General features: G+C 48.5%; 1 protein-coding gene across 6 annotated transcripts in view; it reads right to left on the bottom strand.

Moving 5' to 3' along the window:
* Positions 1 to 25,699, bottom strand: part of JCAD (junctional cadherin 5 associated) — a 78,397-nt gene that overhangs the window by 18,566 nt on the left and 34,132 nt on the right. Inside the window, exons 1-3 of one of the 6 annotated variants that reach the window (XM_027559744.1) lie at positions 18,686 to 18,788; positions 7,643 to 7,750; positions 4,075 to 4,416 (exon numbers count right to left, since the gene is read on the bottom strand). In XM_027559744.1, coding sequence (XP_027415545.1) covers positions 4,075 to 4,358 — 284 coding nt within the window. In that variant the 5' untranslated portion in view covers positions 4,359 to 4,416; positions 7,643 to 7,750; positions 18,686 to 18,788. Of the gene's footprint in view, positions 1 to 4,074; positions 4,417 to 7,642; positions 7,751 to 18,685; positions 18,820 to 25,699 lie in introns of those variants that run through there. The other 5 variants (XM_027559748.1, XM_027559747.1, XM_027559743.1 and 2 more) reach the window with 5 other exon arrangements.

Genomic DNA, 25,699 nt, shown 5'->3' with positions numbered 1-25,699 from the left:
AACGCACTTATGGATATATATGGGCGTTTCTTAGCTTGTTAATTAAACTAGTTCTCTAGTTAAAGAAGAAACTCATCACCAACAAGTCTCCTCTTGGTGGTAACGTGGCTCTTAGACAAATGGAGCTCCAGGCTGCACTTCTGTCTTCCCACTAATTCTGGAAGCACCCCACCCTCCCATCACTGTTTTCTCTGAAGTCTTCCTGGTAATTTTGAAACACCCGTTCACACTGTTCTTCCTGAAATCTCATGTTCAAACAGTCCAACCTGCTTCTTCTTGGGAAAACACGGTGACAGAAGGGCAACACGGGAATGTGTGCAGAGAGGACCAGCGTCCAGGCTTCTGGAAGCTTACACTGCTGACGAACAAGAACGAAGTGCCCCAGGAGAAGAGTTTACAACAAGGCAGTGGGGAAACAGAAGGTCCGAATCCTCACGTGTGCGGCTGAGACACCAGCTCACACAACTCTTACCTTGCTCGGTGAAGAGGTCAAATTAACAAGGCCTAGCACTTAGGAAATGAAGCAAGGAGATGAAACAAGACCAGTGATGTTTGTGGAAGTGTCATTCTGTACAGAGAAAGAGATACATGGAACCAGATGTTAAACTCGAGACATCCCTTTTTAGGAAAGCCATTATAAGCAAGATGGGATTTGAGAGAAGCTTAAAAAGCCTCCAAAAAGGAACTGTTTACTGAGTCCAGTAGCACCACCTAGAACGATGTTCACTGAGCAGATGGAAGCCTCCCCAGACCCCACATCAGAGACCCTCCCAGACTGCGGAGTCTCTAATCAGTCACGACTGTGCTGATGACAGCAGATAATTACAAGCGAGTCTCACGGTTAACTAGCACAAACTTCAGCTGGGATTTCTGGGGTAAGCAGAGAACAGCGTATTATGCTACAAGGTTCAGATTCAAACCTCTGCTATGTTACGTTATTTTACAGCTTCCTTCAATTATAACATTTGAAAGGGAACACGGTAAGGAAACAGAATGCCTGATAACAGTGCTTTACAAGTTTCACAGGAGCAAGCTGCTCTGTGTCCCCGCTTTTATTTTCCTTAAGCATTTTCCTGATACAACCAGCTCATACGTGAGAAACTCTAAGGCGATGGTACTTATCAGTCTTATCATCCTCCTCCCTCAGGAATCCTGAAGTTCCAGCCACGCCCCAGACGACAGCGATGGTACCCCCACCCGTGTGGCCTGGCATCACTGCCCAGCTCTGGTCTGGGAGCACAGATGTGGTCCTTGTGCAGCTCCCTAGACAGGAAGGGGCGCGGCCGTGCTGGGGAGCTGATCCCCCACCTGCGAGCATCGGGAGAGGATGAGGAAGTGAGGGTGGTCCAGCCCGGGGACGGCCCCGCCAGCGAGGGTGCGGCCAGGTCCACCGTCTCTGGAGCCAGAGCCTGGCTTCCCTCCACGGAAGCACTGAGCGAGTGGCCCTTACAGAGTCACTGACATTCCCTGGGCTCCGCGCTCTTGGCTATAATGACATTGCTAATGTGCCTGCCTCTCTGCCAGCCTGCCAGAATAAAATAAAACAGCCCAGTCCCCTTCTGGCCCCTGTGGCCTTCCAGGCCACCCCCGGGAGGTCCACGGGGTGCTGAGGGACACAGTGCAGGACCTCACGAGAAACCGCAGGTGGGGAGTCCTCATGATGCCTTCAGGTCACCCTGATGCCCAGGAGTTGGGTAGCACCTCCTGGGCCCCATCGCCTGACCCCTCCCCGACCAGACCCAGAGGCCAGGCCAGTGGGGTCACTGTGAGGACCAGTGACTGAAGGCTGGGATGTGGCCAAGCACCACTGATCCATCCAGATTCAGAATTCCCAGGAGCCAGAGAATTTGGCTTCACAGGTTGAAGCCTTAACTATTTATTTATTTTCCCTCAGAGCACATTTCTCCTGAAAGGGAAAAATAACTCTCCTCCTGCCTACCTTTCCGTTTGCCTCTTGTTTCCAGCTCTCTAATGGCCGCTGAAAAAGAAAATGTCTTTTCATTTCAACCCAGGAAGCCAAGCAGCAGGTTTCTGAGGTGCTGGGCGTTGGCATGGGTCTTTGCCAACATGTGTGCCCTGTCTCTCTCTACCCTACAAGACAACCTTCAACCCCAAAGCTCAACACCTCCCAAGTTAACCAGCCGACCTCAGAACTGGGAGGGAATGGTCGGATCTGTCAGAACTCTATGGACTGACAAAGCTGTGCCAGCGACGCTCTCAAACCAGCTGAGCCCCTCATTCAAGACAGGAGGAAAGGCACCCGAGGGTTGGACAGAGGCTGGGCTACAGGGCCTTGCAGTGCTCAGGCCCCATGATTACAGGGGCCTGGGGAGTCCTGGGCAGGCTGTGGACGGGGCGGGGGTCTCACTGCCCTCAGAGAATCCTAAAGGGGATTCTGTTTCCCCCACCACCCAGGACCCAACCCTGATCTCTGATTCAGCCCTTCCGGACTGAGAGGACCCCACATATGGCACATTCATGGGGATAACATGACCACCATCTTTTCACCTCATTAGAAACTGAGCCTTCGGCTCCTCGATGGCTGTCATGAGGCCGGAAGGATGAACTGAATCTCGGGGCTTATCCTGAGCACCCCGTGTGTGCAACACTGGAGTGAGCTCTGTGGGACACATGGGGCAGGGGGGTAGGGTGCAACCTCGGCACCCCGAAATCCAGGGTGGGAGGTACAGGTACACTCTGCAGAGAACCAGAAGCCCAGGAGGCAGAGTAACACCCAGCATTTGTGTGGTAGAAGCGAAGGCTGTCCTGACCCTCGGCCCATGCACCCACAAGCCCCCTCTTCCAAAGTCCATGGTGGGCAGGCTTTTCAGGGACTATGGCTGCCAAGACCAGGGCCCCAGGCAACAGTAGACACAACTGCAAGTTCTGAAGGACACGGTTAAACAGAAGCAGCTTCGAGTCCTTCTCCATCCCTCCTGAACCCGCCCCATCGCTGACAACACTAGCCCTCCCTGAAGAGGTGGGTCTGGGTAGTAATGCAAACCTGTGTCTGCTCCATGGGGCATGAAGAGGCGCCCTCCCCTTGGGGAGTACTCCATGACCAAGGGGTTGACTGCTCTGACTTGGAAAAGCAAGACCCCTCCCCTTTTTGCCTGAAGTCTGTCAACCAACAAGAAAGATTCTCCCTGTGGACAGACGGGTGACTTGAAACCATAAGAGGCCATTCATCCCCTTTGGACTTGACTCACTGTCCTGTTTGCGTGTTGGTTTGTTGCCTTAAACACAGGCCTCTGCTTCCACTTGTAGACAGAGGCCACCCTCCTGCCTAAGCCTAGTGTCCACGTAGCATTAAAGACAAACACAGCTTTAGGAAGCGATGACAAACGTTCCTACAGGTTAAAACTGCTGGCTGCGGGCTGCAGGGTTTGTAGTGAGCTGCCCAGATTCCCTCCTATTTACCTCCCTCCCCATCCCCCGGCCAGTCCACCCTCTTTTTCAGCTGTAAAAAAACACCCACAGATGCAGCTGTATTGAGGTGAGATGCTCACCTCAGGGCCCATGAGTGTTGGGAAAAGGTGGGTTAGAGGCCAGTGGAATGACATGAATATGAGAGAAGAGAGGATTTGCTTTTGCCCAAGTGGAGGGGAGCACAGGCATCTCACAATCCTGTAATGTACAAGATATTGGAACGCATCTGTATTTCAGGTACGTACAGGTGTTTCAACTCTGTCAGGTATTGGAACATGTCAACAAGGAGCCTGGATGTGCTTGGAGTGTGTGCCTGACACGAACTGGCCTTTCTAGAGTTTTTAAATGATTCCTGGCTGAGGAGACAGGATGCGACTATGAGGGAATAAGGAGGCTGAGGATTAAAATGCTGCGTTGGCAGGAGAGAATCCGCTCACTCGTCACTGTGTGCTGAAGGCTTCACACACCCGACCCAGCACTGGGTGCCACCGAGCATCCCAGATGCTCCAGGGAAGATGCAGCCTTGCCACTCAGTTCCCCTCCCTCCCAGGCCCTGGCCACACAGAGGCGGTGGCCAGGATGCACGCGTACACCTGCTACCAGACCCCCGGGCCAAGGAAGCTGGCGGGTCCTGGTGGAGCTTACCCGGCCTCAGAAATCCTGGCAGCGGCAGCAGTGCTGGGGCGCTCCCCGTGGCCCCGTGGCCCGAGGCGGCGGCTCTCAGGGTCGCTCAGGAGGCCCGTCCCCGGAGAGGCCTTGCCCCGGGGGAGGGCGGCGGGGCCATCATCGCAACCGTTCAGCAGGCCGGGGCCCGCGGGCACCGTGGTCCTTGCAGGTTGGCGCCGCTCGCCATCATCCTCGTGCGGGGCTGGCAGCTTCCTCGACAGCTTGTAGCCGTGGGAAATCAGCAGGTCTTCGACACTGTACATAGTGCTCTGGCTGCATCAAAGCACCACCGCTGGGACCGTCGTGGTGGCAGGGCCCACACTGTGGGGATAAGGAGAGTGTCTTGTGAGCTGTGGACAATGCCCTCAGGGCTCCTGTACCTCCTCCCTCCCAGACCCTGACCATATGGCACCCTGGTCATGGTGCCTGCAGAGAAAGAGAAGAGGAGGGGGCTTCTTCATCTCACTCAGACAGAGGGTGGAGGCAGGAGGGCTGCCTTCCCGGGGTTGGGTGAGATGGTCCCTTCTGGACCAGAGAGGGAGCATTTGATCTTGGATTCCACAGAGCCAGGATGGGGCACTGACTCTGGGGACCCCTCCCCAGATGGCCACCACTTGCAGGAGAGTCCAGAACAGCATTTAAGCCACGGAATGACGACCAGTGTCCCCCGCCCCAGACCTCTAAAGACAACACACACAGGAGAAAGGTAAAAATAAAGAGACTCGGAAGCCGCAATTACTATTCCACGCTGCTAAAAAGAGAAACCCCCAGCGGCCAGCTCCATCTTATTATCTTTCCTGCTTTCATCTCGCAGACACACCTTTTGCTCCAAAAGGGCAAGGCAAGATCTTTAATCAACCCAGGGTTATAATGCACTTCGGAGGAAGCAATCTGGGTGGGTAATGAGCCACCGAAAATAGATCTTAAGTCTTTCAGCTCATAATGAGAAATGCTAACCAAGCCTACACAGCCCGTGCACTACACAATTCCAAACTTCTTCCCATACCGAACTCTAAAGAATCAGATTTCTCTCCAGTTTATCTTGGGGAGACAGTCTGCATCTCTGAGCCCAGGGTGTCCACATCCGAGTCCTACCAGGGTGCATGAATTCAACAGCAGCAACGATTCAAAAACACTCGGTCCTAAGACAATGGTGCCAGCCAAGAATGAAAGTGAACAGGGAACCTACATGAAAGCGCCTGTGTGCACAGAGGTGGGGCTGCTGCGTTTATTTTCACAAGGGAGCATCTCCTCTCCCAAGACCTCCTGTTGCTAACGGGGTGGTAGGCAGTTTGGTCAGTCCTGCCGCTGCCTCCCCAGGGGCCACGAGGCGGGCCTGGGTGAGCAGCACAGGAGAGGCGGGCCTGGAAGAACACGGCTGCTCCAGCCCCTCTTGGCTGCTGGACGGAAATAGCAACTATCAGCAGCAGCAGCCCCTGCAAACAATAGCCAGGAAATGCCTGCCCCCGCGTGCAGGTGAAAGGGGGGCCCCTGTGCTTCCTGCCAGTGGGGCCTCTCCCCGGGGCTCATCACAGGATCCTGCTGACTGTGCCGGTCCTCGGCACACACTGGGCTCCAGCAGCAGCCAAGTTGCTGCCGGCATGGAGAGGGCAGGAAGGATCAGGCTCTGGAAGCCTGTGGTTCTCCATCAGGTCCCCACGTTATGGAAAACCCACACGCTCCTGCAGGGACTGTAGTAGAAGAAGTATCTCCGCAGCACCTCGGCTAGTCCCGGTGCTGCGCTCCAGCTCCACGTCTTCTAGGGGCTGGCACAAGACAGACAGAGAAATGGCAGGACCAGAGGGGCGAGCATTTGTTCTGAGTCCACTGTCCTGATCCCCAGGCTGGGCCTGCAGAGGACAGGGACCCCATCACAAACCCAGGATGTGTTTGTGGAAACATCGAGACATCTGCGGGAACATCGAGGCAAGCTCTGCTTCGTTCAATGCTACGCCCCCAGCATCCGGCATATAGTACGTGCTCAATAAATCACTGTCAAATGAAGGCACAGTGGGAGAAAGTGATGTTTGAGCTAGGTTTTGAAGAATGATTAGGAGCTCACTGAATAAACTGCACGTGCACATGTGTATGAGATGGGGAATTAACATTTAAAATAGATTCAGGGTACAATCATCCCGGGGGAAAGAAATGACACGGCAACAGAATCCTGCAGGTGAGACTGTGGGTTCCCAGACTCCGTGTCACACATACAGTTGGCACCATGGTCAGAGTTCAGGTCTGAGGACACTCAGCTCCTTTCTGTTACTACATCAGGCTCTTTAAAAGCAAAGCTAAGTTCATAGCACCCTAGCTGGCCACCCATTACACAGAGGAGCAGGCCAGCATCAATGACAGAATCCACTATGAGGGTGGTAAGAAGCAATGACCTTCCAGAAAAACGCCAGAGGGTCACTGTCCTCCTGGGGATAGGCGAGCTGGTCCATGCTGCCTCTGTCTGCAAGGTAAGTACACTTTGCAAACCCTTAAACAGTACAACAGATCAGGCCCAGCCATGAATATCTTTCGTACAAACTCGTAAGAACTGTCCTTGACCCTACAGGTCTGAGGTCAAATGTATATTGATGTAGGGGGACTCTTTTAACTTGGTCTCGTGGAAGCCAGCAGCCTGTGGGGGGCAGGAGGATGAAGCACACCAGCTTCAGCACTTGGGGTGCAGGCCCCACGAGAGGGGATGACCCACAGCACAGGCCCCATGACCCAGATGAGGGGTGCCCCCAATCCCCAGAGGACTCCTTCCTTTGGCTGACACCCGCCACCTTGTGGACCCTAGCTCAGAGCCTGGCTTCTACTTCATTTCCAGCCCCATGTCAAACATCGTCGCTCCCAGCAGACAGACTTCTCAACAGCCTCATGGACCATCCAGTCCTTTTTGTATTCAGCATCCTTCCTGTAATATCCTTCCCTACCATGGATGGACCAGCGCATCTCTAACACATCAGTCCCACGGCCACCAGGAGGTCATGCCAAGGACCTGAGGAGGAGGGGAGTCCTTTCAAAGCCCCCGCCCAGCCCTGAGGCAGCAGCCTTCCAAATCAAAGGTATTCGAGGCCACCCCCCACCCACCACCCAAAGGGCTGCTATTCAGAGAAGCACACAACAAAATTGGACCTAAGTGTAAATTATTAGAACATGGTATTTCACAACTTGGAAAGGTGTGTGTGTATGATGGGCCCTTGTGGCACTGACACCCGGGTCATCATAAATCTGAGGGTAAACTTTTCAGTCAGGCCTCTGTATACGGGGTCCCTCCGTATGCATATCTGAGGTTCCTCGGCCACAGGTTCAACCAAACCTTGGCCAGGCTGGCTCATACCCTGTAAGCAGGTGCTTACTGAAAAGAATCTGGCCCCGCACAAATCAAACCCAAGTTGTTCAAGGGCCACTCGAGTTAAAACAGCACGGGCTTGGCATGAGCCCTTTCATCCCCAGGTGGTGCTGACACCAGCCCCAGCTGTGGTCCTGGGAGCAAGTCATTGGCTGCACCAAACCTCAGTTTTCCAATCTGCAAAATGGCAGGGGCACTCACATCTGTCTTCCCAGACTGTTCCAAGGGCCACACGGTGTTGTTCAGTTGCCAAGTGGTGTCCGACTCTTTGCGATCCCAGGGACTGAAGCACGCCAGGCTTCCCAAGGGCTATGTAAGTACACGTAAAAGCGTAAATCACACACAATCTGAGATAGCATTTATCACGCAGCAATGGCGGGTCCATCTCTGAAGGGCTGCCTGTCCTCATGGAAAGCTTTCACCGTAGTTACTCGCTGTGACCGCTGGACCGTTCCCTGATTCCTCATGGATCACTTGGCCTGTGACTTGATTCCCAAAATCAAGCCCACTTTCTATCTCCCAGATTCCTGTCTTCCAGGAAGGGGTACTTCTGCCACCATCTGAGTCACCGAGGACAGCAAACATTATTTCACAGAGTCCAGAACATGCACACGCACGTTCCGAGGGCTTGGGACACACCGGGCACTTACACTATAATGATGAACGAGACCCACTCTTTGCTCTTGAGAGGTTTACTGCAGCGACAGCAGGAGAGCAGGCCAGGGAAACACGGCACAGGCGTGTGTTAGTGACGGGAGCGTGCCTGCTCCCCACAGTGTCAGCACTGCGATGGGGACAAGGACAGGAGGAGAACACGGGACCCTCACCCAGTCTCAGGGAGTCAGGACGGCCTCTAGAAGAGCGTGTCAAAGCCAAACAAGCCCTTCAGGGCGAAGCTGTGCTGTGAGGTCACCCTGTAAGGATGCTTCTCCAGTCAGTTCACATAAGAAATGTCTTCCTTTGCTACTTTGTCACCTTGCATCAAATACTCAGAGTGGAACATCTAAGAAGAGCGGTCCAGGCAGTGCTCGTGCCCAGATATGTTCTCAGAGACAGAATCCTGAGAACACAAGGACCAGAGACTAAGGAGCCCACTTACAGTAACTCATTCATTCTATGACTAAATGCAGGGCAGACAATTAAGATAAGGATACACATGTTGGGCTGTCCTAGTGGCTTGGCAGTAAAGAATCTGTCTGCCAATGCAGGAGACACGCATTCGATCCCTGGTCTAGGAAGATCCCATGTGCCTTGGAACAATTAAGCCTGTGCGCCACGTCTATTGAGCCTGTGGTTAGAGGCTGGGAGCCACGACTACTGAAGCCCACACACCCTGGAGCCTGTGCTCTGCAACAAGAGAAGCCACCGCAATGAAAAGCCTGCACACCACAATGAAGAGTAGTCCCCACTCACCATAATTAGAGAAAAGCCCTCACGGCAGTGAAGACCAGCAGAGCCAAAAAGAAATAAAATTATTAAAAACAAAAATTCTCATGTTAACAGAACAGTCCATCAAGGCCTGTAGTGAGGAGTTCCTGGCTGGGAGAGTCTTAAGTGGAGGTCAAGGCAATGAATTTGCAAATTCTATTGTTTTTACAGCAACCCACTGAAGGTGTGCACACATATTTACCCTCACATCCTGAGGGGCACTGTAATATTTTCTATTCTATTTCACTTTTGAAAAATGCTGGTTACTACACACTAAATTTGATGTCACAGTAATTGATCAGAACCCAGCGTTTGGAAAGCACTAATGGAGAAATCAATCCTGTGCTGGTCAGGATGCTGGACTAGATGACCCCTGAAATTCTGTCCAGTTCAACGATCTCATCAATCGATGAGAAATTCCTTAACAAGTTCCTTGCTTTGTTCTCAACAGCAAAATACAGCTGTTCTATCTGATCAAAAATTTCCTTTCCAAGAAAAGCCACAGCAACTAAGTGAAGCTGCTTTCCTATTCTTAAGAGCATAAGATGAAAAGAAAGAACTCTCCTGAAGGGAACATCCTGGCTCCTGCTTCCTTCCTCTACCTGTGATCCACCTGGGGCTTGAGACCCGAGGCCTCAGAACACAACACCACTGGTTGACAGATAAAGCCAGCATCGTGGAAGGCGCCAAGGAACCCTCAGGATGAACGGTACCTACAGTACTGCTGCTTTTATTCTCTTTTTGGTTTGAAAGAGCCAGGAAGCAGACTTTTGTCTCTTTTGAGTCCACTACGGCTCTTTTCATCTTTTCCTAGACTGTTCTCTGCCCCATATATTCCTGGAGTAAGCCCATCATTTCAAAGACAAAACAGAGAAAGCAGTTTAAAAACCCTACCACCCTAATAAAAAGCCTGACAGTCTGGCAGAAGGGACATGTGTCCTGGTGGGTCTCCTTCCCTGGGTGGCGTGTGTTCAGCTGTTTCTTCTCATCTCAGGCGGAACCTGCCTGCAGACCTTCTCCCACCTGATCTGAGTGAAAACGGAGCAGATCAGTGTGCTTTCTTGATAGAAAGGCTTCCTTCTATCAAGCTTCTGCTTGGAAGATGGCTGTTACCAAGGGGCTTAACTTCCAAGCCTCAGTTTTCTAAATGGATCGGCCACTTATGCTAAAGACAAGTATGTGGTATCTAGTAGCTATTAGGATGTCAGGCTGGTAATTCCTACTGGACTTGGTGGCATTGCTCGATGATACCAAAGAGAAACCCGGGCCCAACCTGGGCTTCCCAAGTGGCTCAGTGATAAAGAACCTGCCTGCTAATGCAGGAGACACAAGAGACGTGGGTTCGATCTCTGGGTTGGGAAGATCCCCCAGAGAAGGAAATGGCAACCCATTCCAATATTCTTGCCTGGGAAATCCCCTGGACAGAGGAGCCTGATGGGACACAGTCCATAGAGTCGCAAAGAGTTGGATACAACTTAGCGACTAAACAACAACAGATCAGGACCCCCGGCTCAGAGAACGTCTCACCTGGTTATACAACTTGAGTTGAGCGACTCAGTCATTCAATGAAAGCAAATTCTGTAGACAGTGTACAGAAAGAAGGCAAACTGGATTTACAACAAGTCTCTTTTTATAGGAGAAAACTTTTGTGCTCAGTGTATAACAACACTCCAAAAGACAGTTAAGCGAAATGCAAACTTTAGCTTTTTCCCCTCTGTTCTGTTATGAAAATGCATGCTTACAAGCGTCAAAACTAACATAACGGAAGAAACAGTGACGGAAACAAACACGAGGAACACGGAGCTGGGTGAGAAGTCTGCGTTCAGCCTACAGTTCTCTTGTTCACCTCGACAGGACTGGTTTAAATTAGATTAAAGTCACGAGAGGAGACCCAAAGAGAAATGCTTATGGCACGCGGGCTCTAAGTTAGGTGGTTTAAAGGGGAACCCAGGGAGAGGAATCACGAATGCTGAACAGCCGAGCTTCCTAGGCTGGGTTTTTTTCTATTGATTCATTACATCACTAGATTTATAGTCGATCACTTTTTTCCCCCTTGAGGATGCTTGGGATAAGTGGTAAGATGCTCAAACGCCCTCCAGGAGATGTGTAATGAATTCACCAAGAACATCTTCCAATTCGTGGTTAATTTATACCCCCCACCCAGCCACTACCCTCATTAACTCTCCCTATACACAGAGAAGGAAGAGCCTGTTCTCTAAGCTCAGAATAGCAGCACACGAGAGATAACAACATCATCCATCCGCCGAGCATCTGTGATGTGCCAGCCACTCTGCTGGCTGCCTGGCACTCTTTATTTTCCACTCCCAGGAACCGTCCTGCTGTAGATATGAACGTCTCCATTTTACAGACAAGAAAACCGAGGCTGAGAGTCCAAGGTTACAGTGTATAGGCGCAGATTCAAGGGTCAAACCAAGGTCTGTCTAGCTTCAAAGCTCATGCTACTATTTTAGGCTCTAAATTTCCTTCCTTAATAGCAACAAAAGTTTCCCAGTTTACCAAATAATGCATAAAATATAAATAAGAAAGGATAGAAGGCGTGGTGGCATGAAGATGAAATACAATAATAAAAATGAGAAAACTCCTTTATTCTCTTGGGCTAGGATGGCTCTGTGAGGTGACCCTTGCGGCATGCACACACACAAGGCTGATGCTTCACTTCACTGCAGTGTCTTGATGGCGATACTAACACTGACTTCTAAACACGCAAATAACATGATTCATTCACAAATACACCACGTGATGCTCTGTGACCTTCAGCAGACCTCTTCAATTATCTGGAGTTCCAGGCTCTCCATCAGGGACCTGGAGTTCTCATGAAACCTGCTGTGTGAAGCTGAAAAGCAGACAAACTACATCTATGAGAAATGGGAGGGGAACTTGTAACTTTTGTAAAAAACTAAGTTCTCAGAGAAAAAAATTATCTACATAGTAATTGCCACTGTTCTCTGCAGTGTTAATACAATCTGGACTTGAATTAGTAGACTGTGGGAAACCACCGAGGGGTCTGGGCAGATAAAGGAAAGGTGTTTTACAGTGACTCTGGCAGGAGAGCGAAGGAGTAATGCGGGCAGAACAGGACAGATGTGTGGACAAATAGTCACAAGTCCCTTCTGTTGTAATGTGCATGGGTGGATGGGAGGGCGGGAGATAAGAAAAAAGAAAACTAATGAGTGTAACTTCCCAGGGAAGAAGTACAGTGAAGTTTGGTCTTGGTGACTAAAGTAATCGTCCTCTTGTTATGAGAAACACAGAAATCGGAAACAACACTCAGTTGGAGATGATGACGGGTCATTTGATTTTGATTTAACCAACTTATTCCTGCAAAGTTTTTTTGTACCCAGATCATTCTCCAATGGCTTTTCATCAGAATTCTTGTTCTTTCCAGAGAACCCAAATGAGACCACAGTAAGCCATCTTCCAGTGTGGTGGGCTTCTAAGTTCTGTCCTTATCAGCTGTATCCTTTCTATTCAGGTTGAAAGGATTCTGATAACAGCTCATAGCATTTGGGCATGGACTGGAATTGTCTACCCCCTCGCGGTAGGGATGAATTTCCATTCCACCACAGTGGCTTAATACACAACTGCTGTAGGAACTGAGCCTAAGACAATGCCTAGGAGAACCTATGGGGTTCAGTCTTCTTCCCAAAAAGTGAATTAAGAAGGCTGAACTAGAGGATCTTCTGGGTCCTTCCCGCTCTAGAGACGGCCCCCCTCTCTGGCCTCTTCTCCCCTGCGATGAGTAGCATGCATTTCTCAGTCAGTTAGCTCGGTGGAGAGAATACAGCTTGTGGCCATGACACAGAATAAAGCTAACTGGGTCACAGGAAGCTAGACCCTCTGACCTTGGCCTGGTTAGCAGCACCCATACAGAGGCCAGCCCAGAAAGCAGAGCTAAGAGGCCACACAGTGAGAGGAGGGGGAGGTGGCGAGGGCCAGGGGAGTCCAGCACCCAGCATCGCCCACCCCAGGAGACCTGGAGCGCAGCCACGCCCACTGACTGCAACTTGCTTTGCACCAGGTTTGCAGGCCCTGGGCTCTGAAGACATGGAGATACAGAAGAAGCCCCCATCAACACCCTCCCCTGTGAACCTTCTAAGCTGGGAGGCGTTACTGAAGTCACAGGCGCCTTCATCACTAGGGGTCGAGCCTCGCAAATGAATGTTATCTACACAGACTCCACTGCCCGCTCCCTTCCCATCTGTAAAAATATGTTTTCTTTTCATATTGGCGCTTCTCAGGCTCCTCAAGACAGGGAAATGAAACAAAATATTAATAAACTCACGAAATCGACCAGCACTTTTCTTCCTTTTAAACATCTGCCCAGAACTACAAACTAAGAAAGAGACAAATACTCAATTAAAAATATCAAACAAATGTTCACCCTCACCTGAGATAAAAGATATGCAAATTAAACCCAAAAGCCACTATCCACTTCTCACATTACTGAAGTTTCTAGAAAGCAATAGCTTTTGTTGAGGGCATGGTGAATGAGCTGTCAGGGTTCTCCCATTCGTGAGTGTATGAGTGGGGTTGGTGGGGGGAATAGGTCTGTATGTAAACGGCTATTTCCTTTCTTAAAAATGATTAATGCTATAAAATCTTTAAAAATCTGAAACCCTATAGACTAATAATCCCACGTCTTGGGATCCAACCTAATGAAATAATCAGAGATACATACTAAGTTTTATATAAGGATACTTACCCAAGTTTTAATTATGATAATAATTTTTTAAAAAGCTAGATTAAACAGTCATTTAAGGGATGGCTAAAAAATTCTGGTACCTCCATGTGGAAGATTATAATATGCACACATGTGTATAAAATGATGTTTTTAGATATTGAATGGTACAGGGAGAAAATGCTCATGGCACCATGTTAAATAATAAAGACAGGATACAAAAGCCTAGATTCAGTGTATATAATACCAATTCCATGTAAATACACACAAATACAGTATGGGGAGAAACACCAAGAGGAAACATACCAAAATAGCAGCAGTGATACTGGATTCTAAGTTTTTTAAATGCCCTTATTTATACTTTCCTGTATTTATAATATTCAGTCATGAAATATATTAGATCGAACCATACGAAGCTGCCATTTTACAGGTAAAAAGTGGTCAAGTAGTGGCATTTTCTTATACTTACTATTTCATCATCGGGGGGGAAAAAGAACTTAACAAAAAGCTACATATAGGAAAGATTAAGAGAAAATATCTTCAAAAACATATTGCATATTTCAAGACTCAATGAGAATAAGAGAGACACAGGAGAGAAGAATAAATGAAAAGTAAATTACATAAGGTTTGAAGAGTTTAGGATATGGTATTTATGTCTTATCTGCTACCAAGAGATACTTAATTTGAATCTAGCAGGCTTAAAATCCCAACCTGCTGATAAAACTGAATACAGGATCCCAAGTAGCATTCTAAAGGTCCTGATGAGACATTGGTACTAGAAAACCTAAGGCTTCTCTCTTGTATTCATTGACATTCCACCCTTAAGATGCAATTAGTCCTTCAAATTGTTGGCAGTTGACTATAAATATTTCTCCAACTGACAATTTTTCGGTCTAAAGTTGTGATTAACATACAACAAAGTACTTTCTTTAAACAAGAGGTAAATAGCCAAGATACAAAACAAACCAGACTGAGGCAGGCTGCTAATTGATGCACAGATTTTTAATACTCTCTACAGCTTTTTTTGTTTTCTTGGATGGCAGAGTCATGGATTTTATTATGAGCAATAGGATTGCCATTTCCCTTTCCAGTCTTATTAATTAAATAAAGACAGTGTCGTCACCACACCACAGAGGGATGACCACTTCTGCCAGGGCCCTCAAGTGGTCACAATCTCCTAAGACATAAAAAGCATATTGAATCTGTGAAGTTGTGGTTTTAGTGGGGCAGCCATCTCGGAGTTAAGTTTCTTTAAGGTGGCAAAAACAAAACAAACAAACAAACGAAACAAAAAAAGAGAAGGAAATCTTGGGTCTAAGATCAAGAGTTTCCTGGAAAGCTAACCTTGCTGGGTTGGGTTGGTATTAAGGCACTGATTCAAAAAGAGAAGAAAGTACAGAGCCAAACACCATGGACCTCATTTTTTTTTTGGTAAATATTACCTTTTTAAACTTCTTTATCTCTTCCCCTACCAACTGTATGAACACACACACACATTTCACACATATACACTCACACACACTCACGCTCTCCTGCCTTCTTTCACCTCTAAATTCTATCACACAATTACTGCTTTGGAGACCTCAACCATTTTTAAGAGACTCTAAGTATCTCATTAACGTTTCTGAAAGATTAGCAGTCATTAAGAAAAGAGGACTGAAATTGGGTAACATTTTCTAAATCTTCTGGAATTGTTGACTATCTGCAAAAACAACTGTAAAACTTATAATAGGTTAGAATTAAATTCCACTATCATCACAGATGTCAAATTCCACACGTAAAGATTTCTAAAATAATCTCTTAAACTTACAACACACTAGTTTTGCTTTTAAATATCTTTAGAATAGAACACCCAAGGTTTTATAAAAATGTCAAAGTTTAAGCAAACCTGTATAATTCTTACATTATTCATTTTCTAATTATGAAAGTCATATAATATTATTCCAGAAGTAAACACTGAAAAATTCAGTGTTTAACTAGAAAGTAAAAGTTGCCTCAAACTCCACTGTGTCAAGAAATAACCATCTGGTTTCTATTTTTCCAACTAGTCTTACTATGTATAGTTGCTTTCTCTCACTCCCTTTTTCCCCCTCTCCTCTTTGAAATATTTATCTTGGTGTCTTCATAATAGTATCTAAATTCTTATATTTCCATACAGAAAAAACGCAAGCTGAATAGGCAACTCCAGAGAGATAACCAGAAAGCAACAAACCACAAGGCTATTTAGTGGTCTGAAAAAATAAGGTTTTGTCATTTCGGCCAGGCTGTTCTCAACTATATTATCTATAGACAGTTTCTGGGAAATATATTTGGTCAAAGAAAGTTAAGGTAAAAAGTCAAATTTTAAACAAAATACCGCAAACTCAAATCAAGGTAATTGAGGTTTTAGCATCTGGGCGGTTCCTGTATTCAGTGACATGAAAGGTTTAAAGGCTGTATCAAAGCATTGGAGACTTCTCAGCCTCCTGGCTTTAGCAACTGAGTGCCCCTCAGCATTCCTGAAGTCGGCCAGCCTTCATAACAAAGACCAATAGCAAAGTTTCAGTGAATGAGATAACCCTTGCCATCCAAAAGGTGAAAAACATCTGCTGAAAAACCAAATGAACTTCAGTGATGGGTTCAGCGATCGGCCTGGAGGATTTCAGAGACATGGTCTTTGCCTCTGGAAAGAAAAACCACAACAGAACACTTGTCTCAATCCCACGCTCTGTGTTCTAAACTCTCTTTAGATCAATTAGCATGAAGTCCCGCCAAGCTCATTATTAGAAAAACTCTGGGCTCCTACAGCCCCATGGTGTTAACTGTCCTCCAAACTCCAGAGCTCTGCAGCAAGGACAATGAGGACTTGATGGGGGTGCAGACTCCTTGGGTTTTCTTTGCTGATAGCCATTTCTAGAACTTATTTTTAAACTGCATTAAAAAAATTAAGACTCCAAGCATCTTTTCAAAGATTTTTTAATTGAAAAACTGGTCCTTATTTATTCTCCTGTGTACCTCCAATCTCCAGTTACCTTTTATAGCTAAAATTTTACAGCCAAATGTTTCTGGAATCTGTGACTTACTCAGATGCCTTATTAGATAACTGTGATTAGCTGTCAAGACCTCCAGAGCTTGTGGACACCCTGGCATCTTAAGTTATGTTCTAAGGAGGTAAAAAGAATGTTTTTTTCTTTCTGGCACAGGCTTCCTCCACCCACCCAATCCCCCTAAATCTCTTGGGCCTGCCAAGGGCCTGACCTTCCGATCTCTGCAGCAGAGGGTGAAGTTTGGCGGGAGGAAGGCCCAGTAGATGAAGGCCTCTGTTCAACAAATATTTGCTCACCCCTCCAGTGGGAGGGGAACCATTTTCTATAAGCTGCTTGCCTTGAGTAACACTTGGAGCCCTTCAGGAGGCTTGTTCAGCTGGTGGCCTAGAATTAGACACCTAATATCAAGGTAAACATAAAGTCCAAACCCACAGAACATTATGGAAAACCAAACCAATTTACCACACTTCCCAGGTCACATCAAAGCCAACACAAGTTCCTGGAAATAGAATCTGCGTGAAACTTCAAAAAAAACTTTTCACTCGCCTCTGCCTTGCTGGATGGTCTTAGTCCAGTTATCTTAAATTCTAAAACTACCTGACCTAGGATGACACTCCCCTGAAGTTTTGCCCACTCAAACTACTGAGTCTGCAATTTTTGTCCACGCATTTCTGGCTGCCTGAGTCCCCGTTCCACTCCCCCTCCCATCTTCCAACCCTCCACTCAAACCCCCATACCCTCCCCACCCCCACCCCGCCTCTACTTGCAAATCTGAAAAGACAAAACAGCCAGGGAAGGCAGAAAACCTCCTAGTTGTGTGGTCCTCACCGCTCCACCCTCTCCCCAAGACAGGCCAGGCGACCAGATCTGGGGAGGGAGATGCTGAAGGGGGTGGGACGGGGACGCAGGGGATGGGAGACTGGGTGGCAGGGTGTGGGTGTGGGCGGTTGGGGGTGGGGACCTGCCTAAGCTAATTCCCCAAAGTCCTCTCTCCTAGAGAGTGAGGATGAGCAAGAGCTAGGGCGTAACCAGGTGGCGCGGGCATAAAGTTCCCGGGTTTTTTTTTTTTTTTCTTCAGTAGTGGAATCACAGCTTCTTTTTCAAACCCCTAGAAGAATCCGGGGCGCCAGTGACAGGGGGCCAAAGCGGCGCTCTCAGCTGTAAGTGCTGAGGTCTTGCGGTCGGGTCTTCTAGGAAATCCCTGGTTTTCGGGGTGAACTGATGGCGACTTGGGGTGTGGACACGCAGGGTGAGCGCGGAGACCCAGGACCGGCGGGCGGGCTCCGGATCCCAGAAGTGGGCTTATTAACGGATTTACAGCGCTCTCAGGCGGGGCTCTTTCCTTTCTCCCACCCTGTTTTCCTTTTTCTCTCTTTGGCTTCAGCGCCAGCCGCCTAGGGGAGGGCCGGGCCGCCGCGCGCACGGCTAGGAGGCAGCGGCGATTAGCACCCTAATCCCGGCCCTGACCCCAAGGCGGTGGGCGCGCGGGCCGGGCGGAGACGGGGCGGGGCGGGGGCGCGGCCGCCGGCTCCCAACGTCCCGCGGGCAGGTCCCAGCAGCCGCGGGTGGGGGCAGGCAGGAGGGGCGCCAGTGGGAACTGGGGGCGGCGGCTGTCAGTTCCCCGCGGTGGAGATGCCCGCGAAGTCGGAGGGCGCAGGCGAAGAAGCGGGTGGGCTGGACCCGGGCGGTGGCCCGGACGCGGGAGCTGGGCAGCGACCCCCGCCTCCCGACCCCCCGCAGCCCCGACCCAGCGTGGAGGGGCAAGGCGAGCGCCAACGCCAGCCGCGGCCCTCGGCGCCGACAGGTTAACGCGAGCCCGGGGCCGGTCACCTGAGGACGGGGACTCATCCCCCCCACCCTAGCAGAGGGGCGCCCCCGACCCGAGGCTGCGGGGCTGGGGGCCGCGCCGGGGGCTCTGGACTGGGTGCGGACATCCCCCCCGGCGCTGGGGAGGGCGCCGACCCGACCCACGTCCGGGCTGGAGAAGTTGGGGGGCGAACGCGGGAGGCTGGGGCGAGGCCCACGGGGCGCCGAGGGAGCGGACCAGATGGACGAAGGGAGTCAGGAGGGGCGACAGACGCCGGGACTTACCGAGCGGCTCCCTCATGCTGCCCTGCGCTGCCGCCGCCGCTCGGGCCGGCCGGGGAACAGCGCGACCCACCCCGCTCGCAGCCTCTGCGGCCGAGCATGCCCGGAGCCGCCGCCGCCGCCGCCCCGCTCTCCGCGGCCCCGCCCATCACCCCGCCCTCCGCGACCCAGCATCCCGCCCATAGCCCCGCCCCCGCGGCCTCGCGATCCCCGCCCCACCCATCGCTCCACCCCTCGCGCTCCGCCCCGCCCCGTCCGACGAGCGGCCTCCAGGCTCTGCTCTTGGGCCGGAGGGCGGCACCCGGGGAGGGGGCGGACCGGTAGCCAAAGGCACAGGCCTACTCCGGCCCCGCCTACGGCACAGGTGAATTGGTCATCTTTTCCTCTTTCCAGTCTCTTGGGTTTGGGCAGCTTCAACGCTGTACGAATGTCCACACACACGTATGCATACGTACACTGCCACACAGAGATGCATACAGCCACACACAGACACACACACACACACTTTCACAAAAACATACACGTAGGGAAGGTGTGAAGAGCAGAAGACAGTGACAACAGCTTAGTGCTTGGAATCTCCTTTAAAAGCAGACGGCTGAGTATCTAAGCTAGAGGCTTGGGGAGCCTTTACAGGTCAGCTACTCAATCCTGTCTCTTGGTAGATGAGGAAACGGGAAGCCAGGAGAAGGCAGAGGTCAGACAGATTGAACACATACTGCTCCCGGCCTCTCCACCTCCCTCACAGCCGCGATCAGACTGCTGCCAGGTCTGCTCAAGGGCAAAAGTCCTTGCACTTTGGAGGGCAGAGAAAAGACAAAATGTTCAACTGCTGATGAGTCATGGAGAGGGCGATGGTATTGGCTAAGTCAGCCGCCGGTCACTGCAGAAGGATAACCTTTCAATTGGACTTCCCTGGCGGCCCAGCGGTTAAAAATCTGCCTTGCAAGGCAGAGTATTTGGGTTTGAGCTCTCCTTGGGGAACTAAGACCCTACATGCCTCGTAACTACTGAGAGAGTGAATTCTCAGGTAGGTTGATAAGAAACCCGGAGTCCCCAAGGAGGAGAAAGGGGTCTGGGGCTCTCGAGGGGGAGAAAGGGACAAACATTTTTTCTACATCACTTTGTCTTAGTCACATAAGACGTTTTTTCTTAAACTCTGAGTTATTGTGGCAACAATTTTTAAGAATAACTTTCTTTAAGTCCAGAGCTAATGATTACACAACAAAACAACTCATCTTGGTCAAGGGTATGTTTTTCCTTAAGCTCTATACTAATGATTATATATCCAGATAACCACGATGGTGTGATCTCTCACCTAGAGCCAGACATCCCAGAATGTGAAGTAAAGTGGGCCTTAGGACCTTGGCCCATCACTATGAACAAAGCTAGTGGAAGTGATGGAATTCCAGTTGAGCTCTTTCAAATCCTAAAAGATGATGCTGTTAAAATGGTGCACTCAATAGACCAGCAAATTTGGAAAACTCAGCAGTGGCCACAGGACTGGAAAAGGTCAGTTTTCATTCCAGTCCAAAGAAAGGCAATGCCAAAGAATGTTCAGACTACCACATAATTGCACTCATCTCACATACTAGCAAAGTAATGCTCAAAATTCTCCAAGCCAGGCTATAACAGTACATGAACCAAGAACTTTCAGATGTTCAACCTGGATTTAGAAAAGGCCAAGGAACCAGAGATCAAATTGCCAATATCTGTTGGATCATAGAAAAAGCAAAGAGAGTTTCAGAAAAACATCTACTTCTGCTTGATTGACTACGCCAAAGCCTTTGTGTGGATCACAACAAACTGTGGAAAATTCAAGAGATGGGAATACCAGACCACTTACCTGCCTCCTGAGAAATCTGTATGCAGGTCAAGAAGCAACAGTTAGAACTGGACATGGAACAATGGACTGGTTCCAAGTTGGGAAAGGAGTGCGTCAAGGCTGTATATTGTCACCCTGACTATTTAACTTATATGCAGAGTACACCATGCAAAATGCCGGGCTGGATGAACACAAGCTGGAATCAAGATTGCCTGGAGAAATATCAATAACCTCAAATATGTAGATGACACCACCCTTATGGCAAAAAGCGAAGAAGAACTAAAGAGCCTCTTGATGAAAGTTAAAGAGGAAAGTGAAAAATTTGGCTTAAAGGTCAACATTCAGAAAACGAAGATCATGGCGTCTGGTCCCATCACTTCATGGCAAATAGATGGGGAAACAATGGAAACAGTGACAGACTTTATTTTGGGGGGCTCGAAATCACTGTAAATGGTGACTGCAGCTGTGAAATTAAAAGATGCTTGCTCCTTAGAAGAAAAGCTACGACTAACCTAGACAGCATTTTCAAAAGCAGAGACATTACTTTGCCAACAAAGGTCCATCTAGTCAAAGCTATTGTTTTCCCAGTAGTCATGTGTGAATGTGAGAGTTGGACTATAAAAAAAGCTGAGTGCCAAAGAACTGATGCTTTTGAACTGTGGTGTTGGAGAAGACTCTTGAGAGTCCCTTGGACTGCAAGGAGATCCAACCAGTCAGTCCTAAAGGAAATCAGCCCTGAATATTCATTGGAAGGATTGACGCTGAAGCTGAAACTCCAATACTTTGGCTACCTGATGTGAAGAACTGACTCAGGATCAGGAAAAGACCCTGATCCTGGGAAAGATTGAAGGCAGGAGGAGAAGGGGACGACAGAGGATGAGGTGGTTGTATAACATCACTGACTCGATGGACATGAGTTTGAGCAAGCTCCAGGAGTTGGTAATGGACAGGGAAGCCTGGAGTGCTGCAGTTCATGGAGTGGCAAAGAGTGAATGAACTGAACTAAACTGAATGATTATATAACAACAATGTGTCTTGCTTGAGGACATGTTTCTCCTTCTTAACAAGAACCTTCTGACTAATCTTGTTATATTAAGACCTATGTTTTGGGAGTGGGTCTGGTAAGATCTTCCTATTGCTAGTTCTAATCTTGTTAATTTAAGATGTATGTTCTGGGTGGATCTGGTAAAGTATATAAGGCCTTGATAAGACTAGTGACTGGGGCAGTCTCTGTCCCCCTTCTCATGTCTATGTCAGAAGCTTTCTCTGTCCTTTTTCGCTGTAATAGAACTTTTGCCACATGAAGTTCTGAGTATCTGAAGCCTGGTCCCTGGTCCTGAAGCAAAACCTTCTTTGGAGATCACAAATCTGACATCATTCACTGTAAGCTATCCCTACGGAGCCTGCATGCCACAACTAGAGAGTCCATGTGCTGCAGCGAAGATCTGGGGAGCCACAACTAAGACCTGATGCAGCCAAATAAACACATTTTTTAAAAAAGAAGAAGAAAGAAAACTGTTCAGTCACATTACTGATTTCTGGCTGTGCTCTTTGCCATCACACCAATAATCTCTAAAGTCATTGCACTGTCACTGCAGGGAGTCCCAGGATGAGCCCTTCAAGTGCATGATTTTGTTTCAGTCCTCACCATTGTCCTATGAGATGGTGCCACTGGGAACTGGGGCTCTGAGAGGCCCTGCTGGTAGGCAATTGCAGAATCTGGCCCAAGACTCTCATTCTGAACCCTAACCACAAGGCGTGTGCAGTCTAAGAGAGCATAGAAAGCCAAAACGCTTGTGCTGAAAAAGAAAGGCGATATGGTCAAGGGTCATGTGGTGAAATCATCTTTCTTGTATCCCAGGAAACCAGGAGGGGAAGATGGGAGCAGACAGCTTGCTCTGGAGCTCAAGGGGCAGATGGCTTGCGTACTTGATCTTGGGTATTCCTGCCACTTTCTAGGGGCTTCCCACATGTCACAGTAGTAAAGAATCCACCTGCTAGTGCAGAAGATGCAAGAGATGCAGGTTCGATCCCTGGGTCCAGAAGATACCTTGGAGAAGGAAATGGCAACCCACACCAGTATTCTTGCCTGGATAATTCCATGAACAGAGAAGCCTGGTGGGCTACAGTCCATGGGATCACAAAGAGTCAGATACAACGAGCACATGCTACTTTATAGATGTGTGACTTCTGTGAGCCTCAGTTTCTTGCCTAATACTATAAGTACAGCAATAGTACTCACCTTGTAGGGAAGCCCTGAGCATTAAGTGAAATGAGGCCTCTTTAGCAACCAGCATAGTGCTGGCACAAGGTAAGAAGGCAGAAATATCAGCTCCTACCACTAACACCTGTTCTAATGGTGCTCTGTTGGAAGGAAGGCTTCATGGGAAATGCCTCAAAGGCCTGGTAGGTTGCACTTAGGCAGAGCAAGGCTGGGCAAATAAGATAAGAAAAAAGCAAAGAAAATGATATGCAGAAGTTTTCCTGGGAAATCATAGTTAAGAAATCATAGTTATATACAGCAGTGACATGACTTCTTGTTATGAAAGCATGTCTCAGGGATAGACTGCTTCAGTGACACACCATTCCCATCTATCCTCAATTTGTCAACTCAATGAAATAAATTTTTTTTTTTTTTTTGCTGTGGAGCATCTATGTGCCCAGCAGTATGCACACACATGGAGCCAAATGTTCCCACGAGATCATTTATCAACCAGCACGTTGAGATCAGGACACGGTTTCCCACGGAACAAAGTTATATTGTTGGGTTTCTGGGTCAACCCCGCAGAAGTGTCCTAATGCAGCTGAACGGCTGTGTATTTGCAGCAGAAGACAACACTGAAGCAAAGGGAGAAACAAGCTAAATCAACCCACATAAAGCCTCTGTAATAAGAAACTGTTGGGGCAGAAAGGTGGGTGAAGGCAGCTTTCTTTAGAGGAAGGTGACAAGATTGCACTATCACAGATTCCGGAGAAGATGACTTCATGATTTCCTAGATTGTTGTGGTTTCCTGACACCAGCTCTCTAACATGATAAGCTCATTCCAAAATGTTTGCCTTTCTGCTTTCTCCAGCACAGATACATCCCTGGCCCAGCTCTCATGCCTTCCAGCCATGACTAAGATCATTTCAGATGCACAAGGAGAATGAAAAAAATGAGGATGGGGCAGAGTGGGGGCAGGGGGTGGGAAGCAAGGAAAAAGATGGGAGCCTTTTCTGCAGATTTGGGGCTACAATTGTGAAGAGGAAGAAGGGCAAGAGAAAAAAGGCAATGAGTATGGGATGGTGACTGTCTAAAGAGCACATAGACGGGGCGTGGTGTTTCCCCAAATGAAGGTGGAAGCTGAGGAGGAAAAAACCCATTGCACACTAGTTTATAGTACTTGGACCTGGAGTGGTGGGCGTGAGAGATGAGAACCAACTGTGTATACATGTATATGCCTGTGGTCTTCTGCCTTTTGTACACATACACACACGGGTATATGGGGCTTCCAAGATGCCTCAGTGGTAAAGAACCCACCTGCCAGTGCAGGAGACACAAGAGACACAGGTTTGATCCTTGCATAAGGAAAATCCCTTGGAGGAGGAAATAGCAACCCACTCCAGGATTCCTGCCGGGAAAACTCCACAGACAGAGGAGCCTCGTGGGCTATAGTCCTTGGGCTTGCAAAAAGTTTTACACAACTGAGCACACATGTATATGTACGCTTGTTATTATATTTTTAGAAAAAAAGGGCATTTCTTCATCAGGCAGGTCTCTGTAACTCAGAAAGCACCTGCATAGGTTTTATTTTGCCCATAAAAGGAATCCCACTCCTTCACCACCTCGCCTCCCAATCTCCCAATTATAAGGAAACTTCACCCCTCTCTCTCACCTACTTGATTTTGGGAGACTTCAACACAGGAAAAATATCTATCGCCTGCTTATGTAATTGTGAGGAAACAGAAAATGTGGTTTAAAGCAACTCTGAGCGTGATGCTGCCCGGGACCCTGAGCCAGGATGCCTCCCTGGCTGCCTCCACGACCCCGCCTCCTTGCGGGTTCTGGAGAAGGGATTTCACAGACTCAGGAAGGAACTGGATTACTGAGTCATCAGGACAGATGTGAGATGACCAGAGCAAGAATGCTTAACGGTCTTCTTCAGGAAAAATAAAAATTAAAAAAAAAAAAAAGGCAAAACCCTTGTTTCTTTGATTTGCTGCTTTTTTTCAAGGACTCAGTGAAAAAAAAAACAACCCTCCTTGCTTTAGGGCCTCAGTGATGACCTACCACAAGGTTTCCTTTAACTTCATTATTCTTTGATGTTTTTCTCAGTCTGTAAAAACACTACCAGTTCTTATTCTCTGAAAAGATTAATGTTCTCGATAAGATCTCAAAGTCCCTCTTGTTGGCTTGTTCTGGAAAGTCAGACAATAGTAGTTATACAAAAACTAGAAAGGGTTTTATGTTCACAAGTGCTAAGAAAACCTGTTTTTAGATATAGATATTTCTATTAATTTAGAGGCTATGCTGCATAATCACTTTTGACCATGAACTAGGAATTAGGCATGTTTTCCCAAGTGTGCTCCATGGATCACTCGCTTCAGGATCAACTCGGGGGGGTCTGACTAAAAGCCAGACTCCTGGGCCTCATTGGACACCATCAGAATTTCTAATTCCTACAGTCGAGAGCCTGAAATCTCTATTTTAAGTACGTGCCCAGACAATTCATACACATGGGCAAGTTTGAGAAGCAGAGAAAGAGTACAAGAGGAAGAACTAGTGTGTGGAGGGCCTAACAGAATGATTGGCACATGATAAACATTCCCAGAACGGTAGCCATCAACGTCACTCCGTGAGGCTGGAAGACGCCCCAGGGAAATAAAGTGCATTAGGGGTGTGTTAACTGTTGCCTTAGAGATTTGGCACCAACCCAAACAGAAAATTTACAACCATGGGGATTAAGAAAAAGGATGACAAATACATTTCAGTACTATACCTTCACTCTAAGGAGACAGGATCTGCATGGTTATTGCATGAGAAAAATCACTTGCTGTCTCTTTCTCCACTTTCTCCTCCATCAGGCTACACCTTCATGGCCTCCCCGCCACGCACTACCACCAAGCGCCATCACCACCCACTGGAGCAGAATTGAGGTTCATTCCAAGCATCCCCCTGCCTGCAGACTGTGGTGCTTTGCCAGATTCATAAGGAA

Source organism: Bos indicus x Bos taurus, chromosome 13, assembly GCF_003369695.1.
Source record: "Bos indicus x Bos taurus breed Angus x Brahman F1 hybrid chromosome 13, Bos_hybrid_MaternalHap_v2.0, whole genome shotgun sequence".
NCBI lineage: Eukaryota > Metazoa > Chordata > Mammalia > Artiodactyla > Bovidae > Bos > Bos indicus x Bos taurus.
Note: the sequence above shows the minus strand (reverse complement) of the source record. Positions and strands in the feature narration are given on the sequence as shown.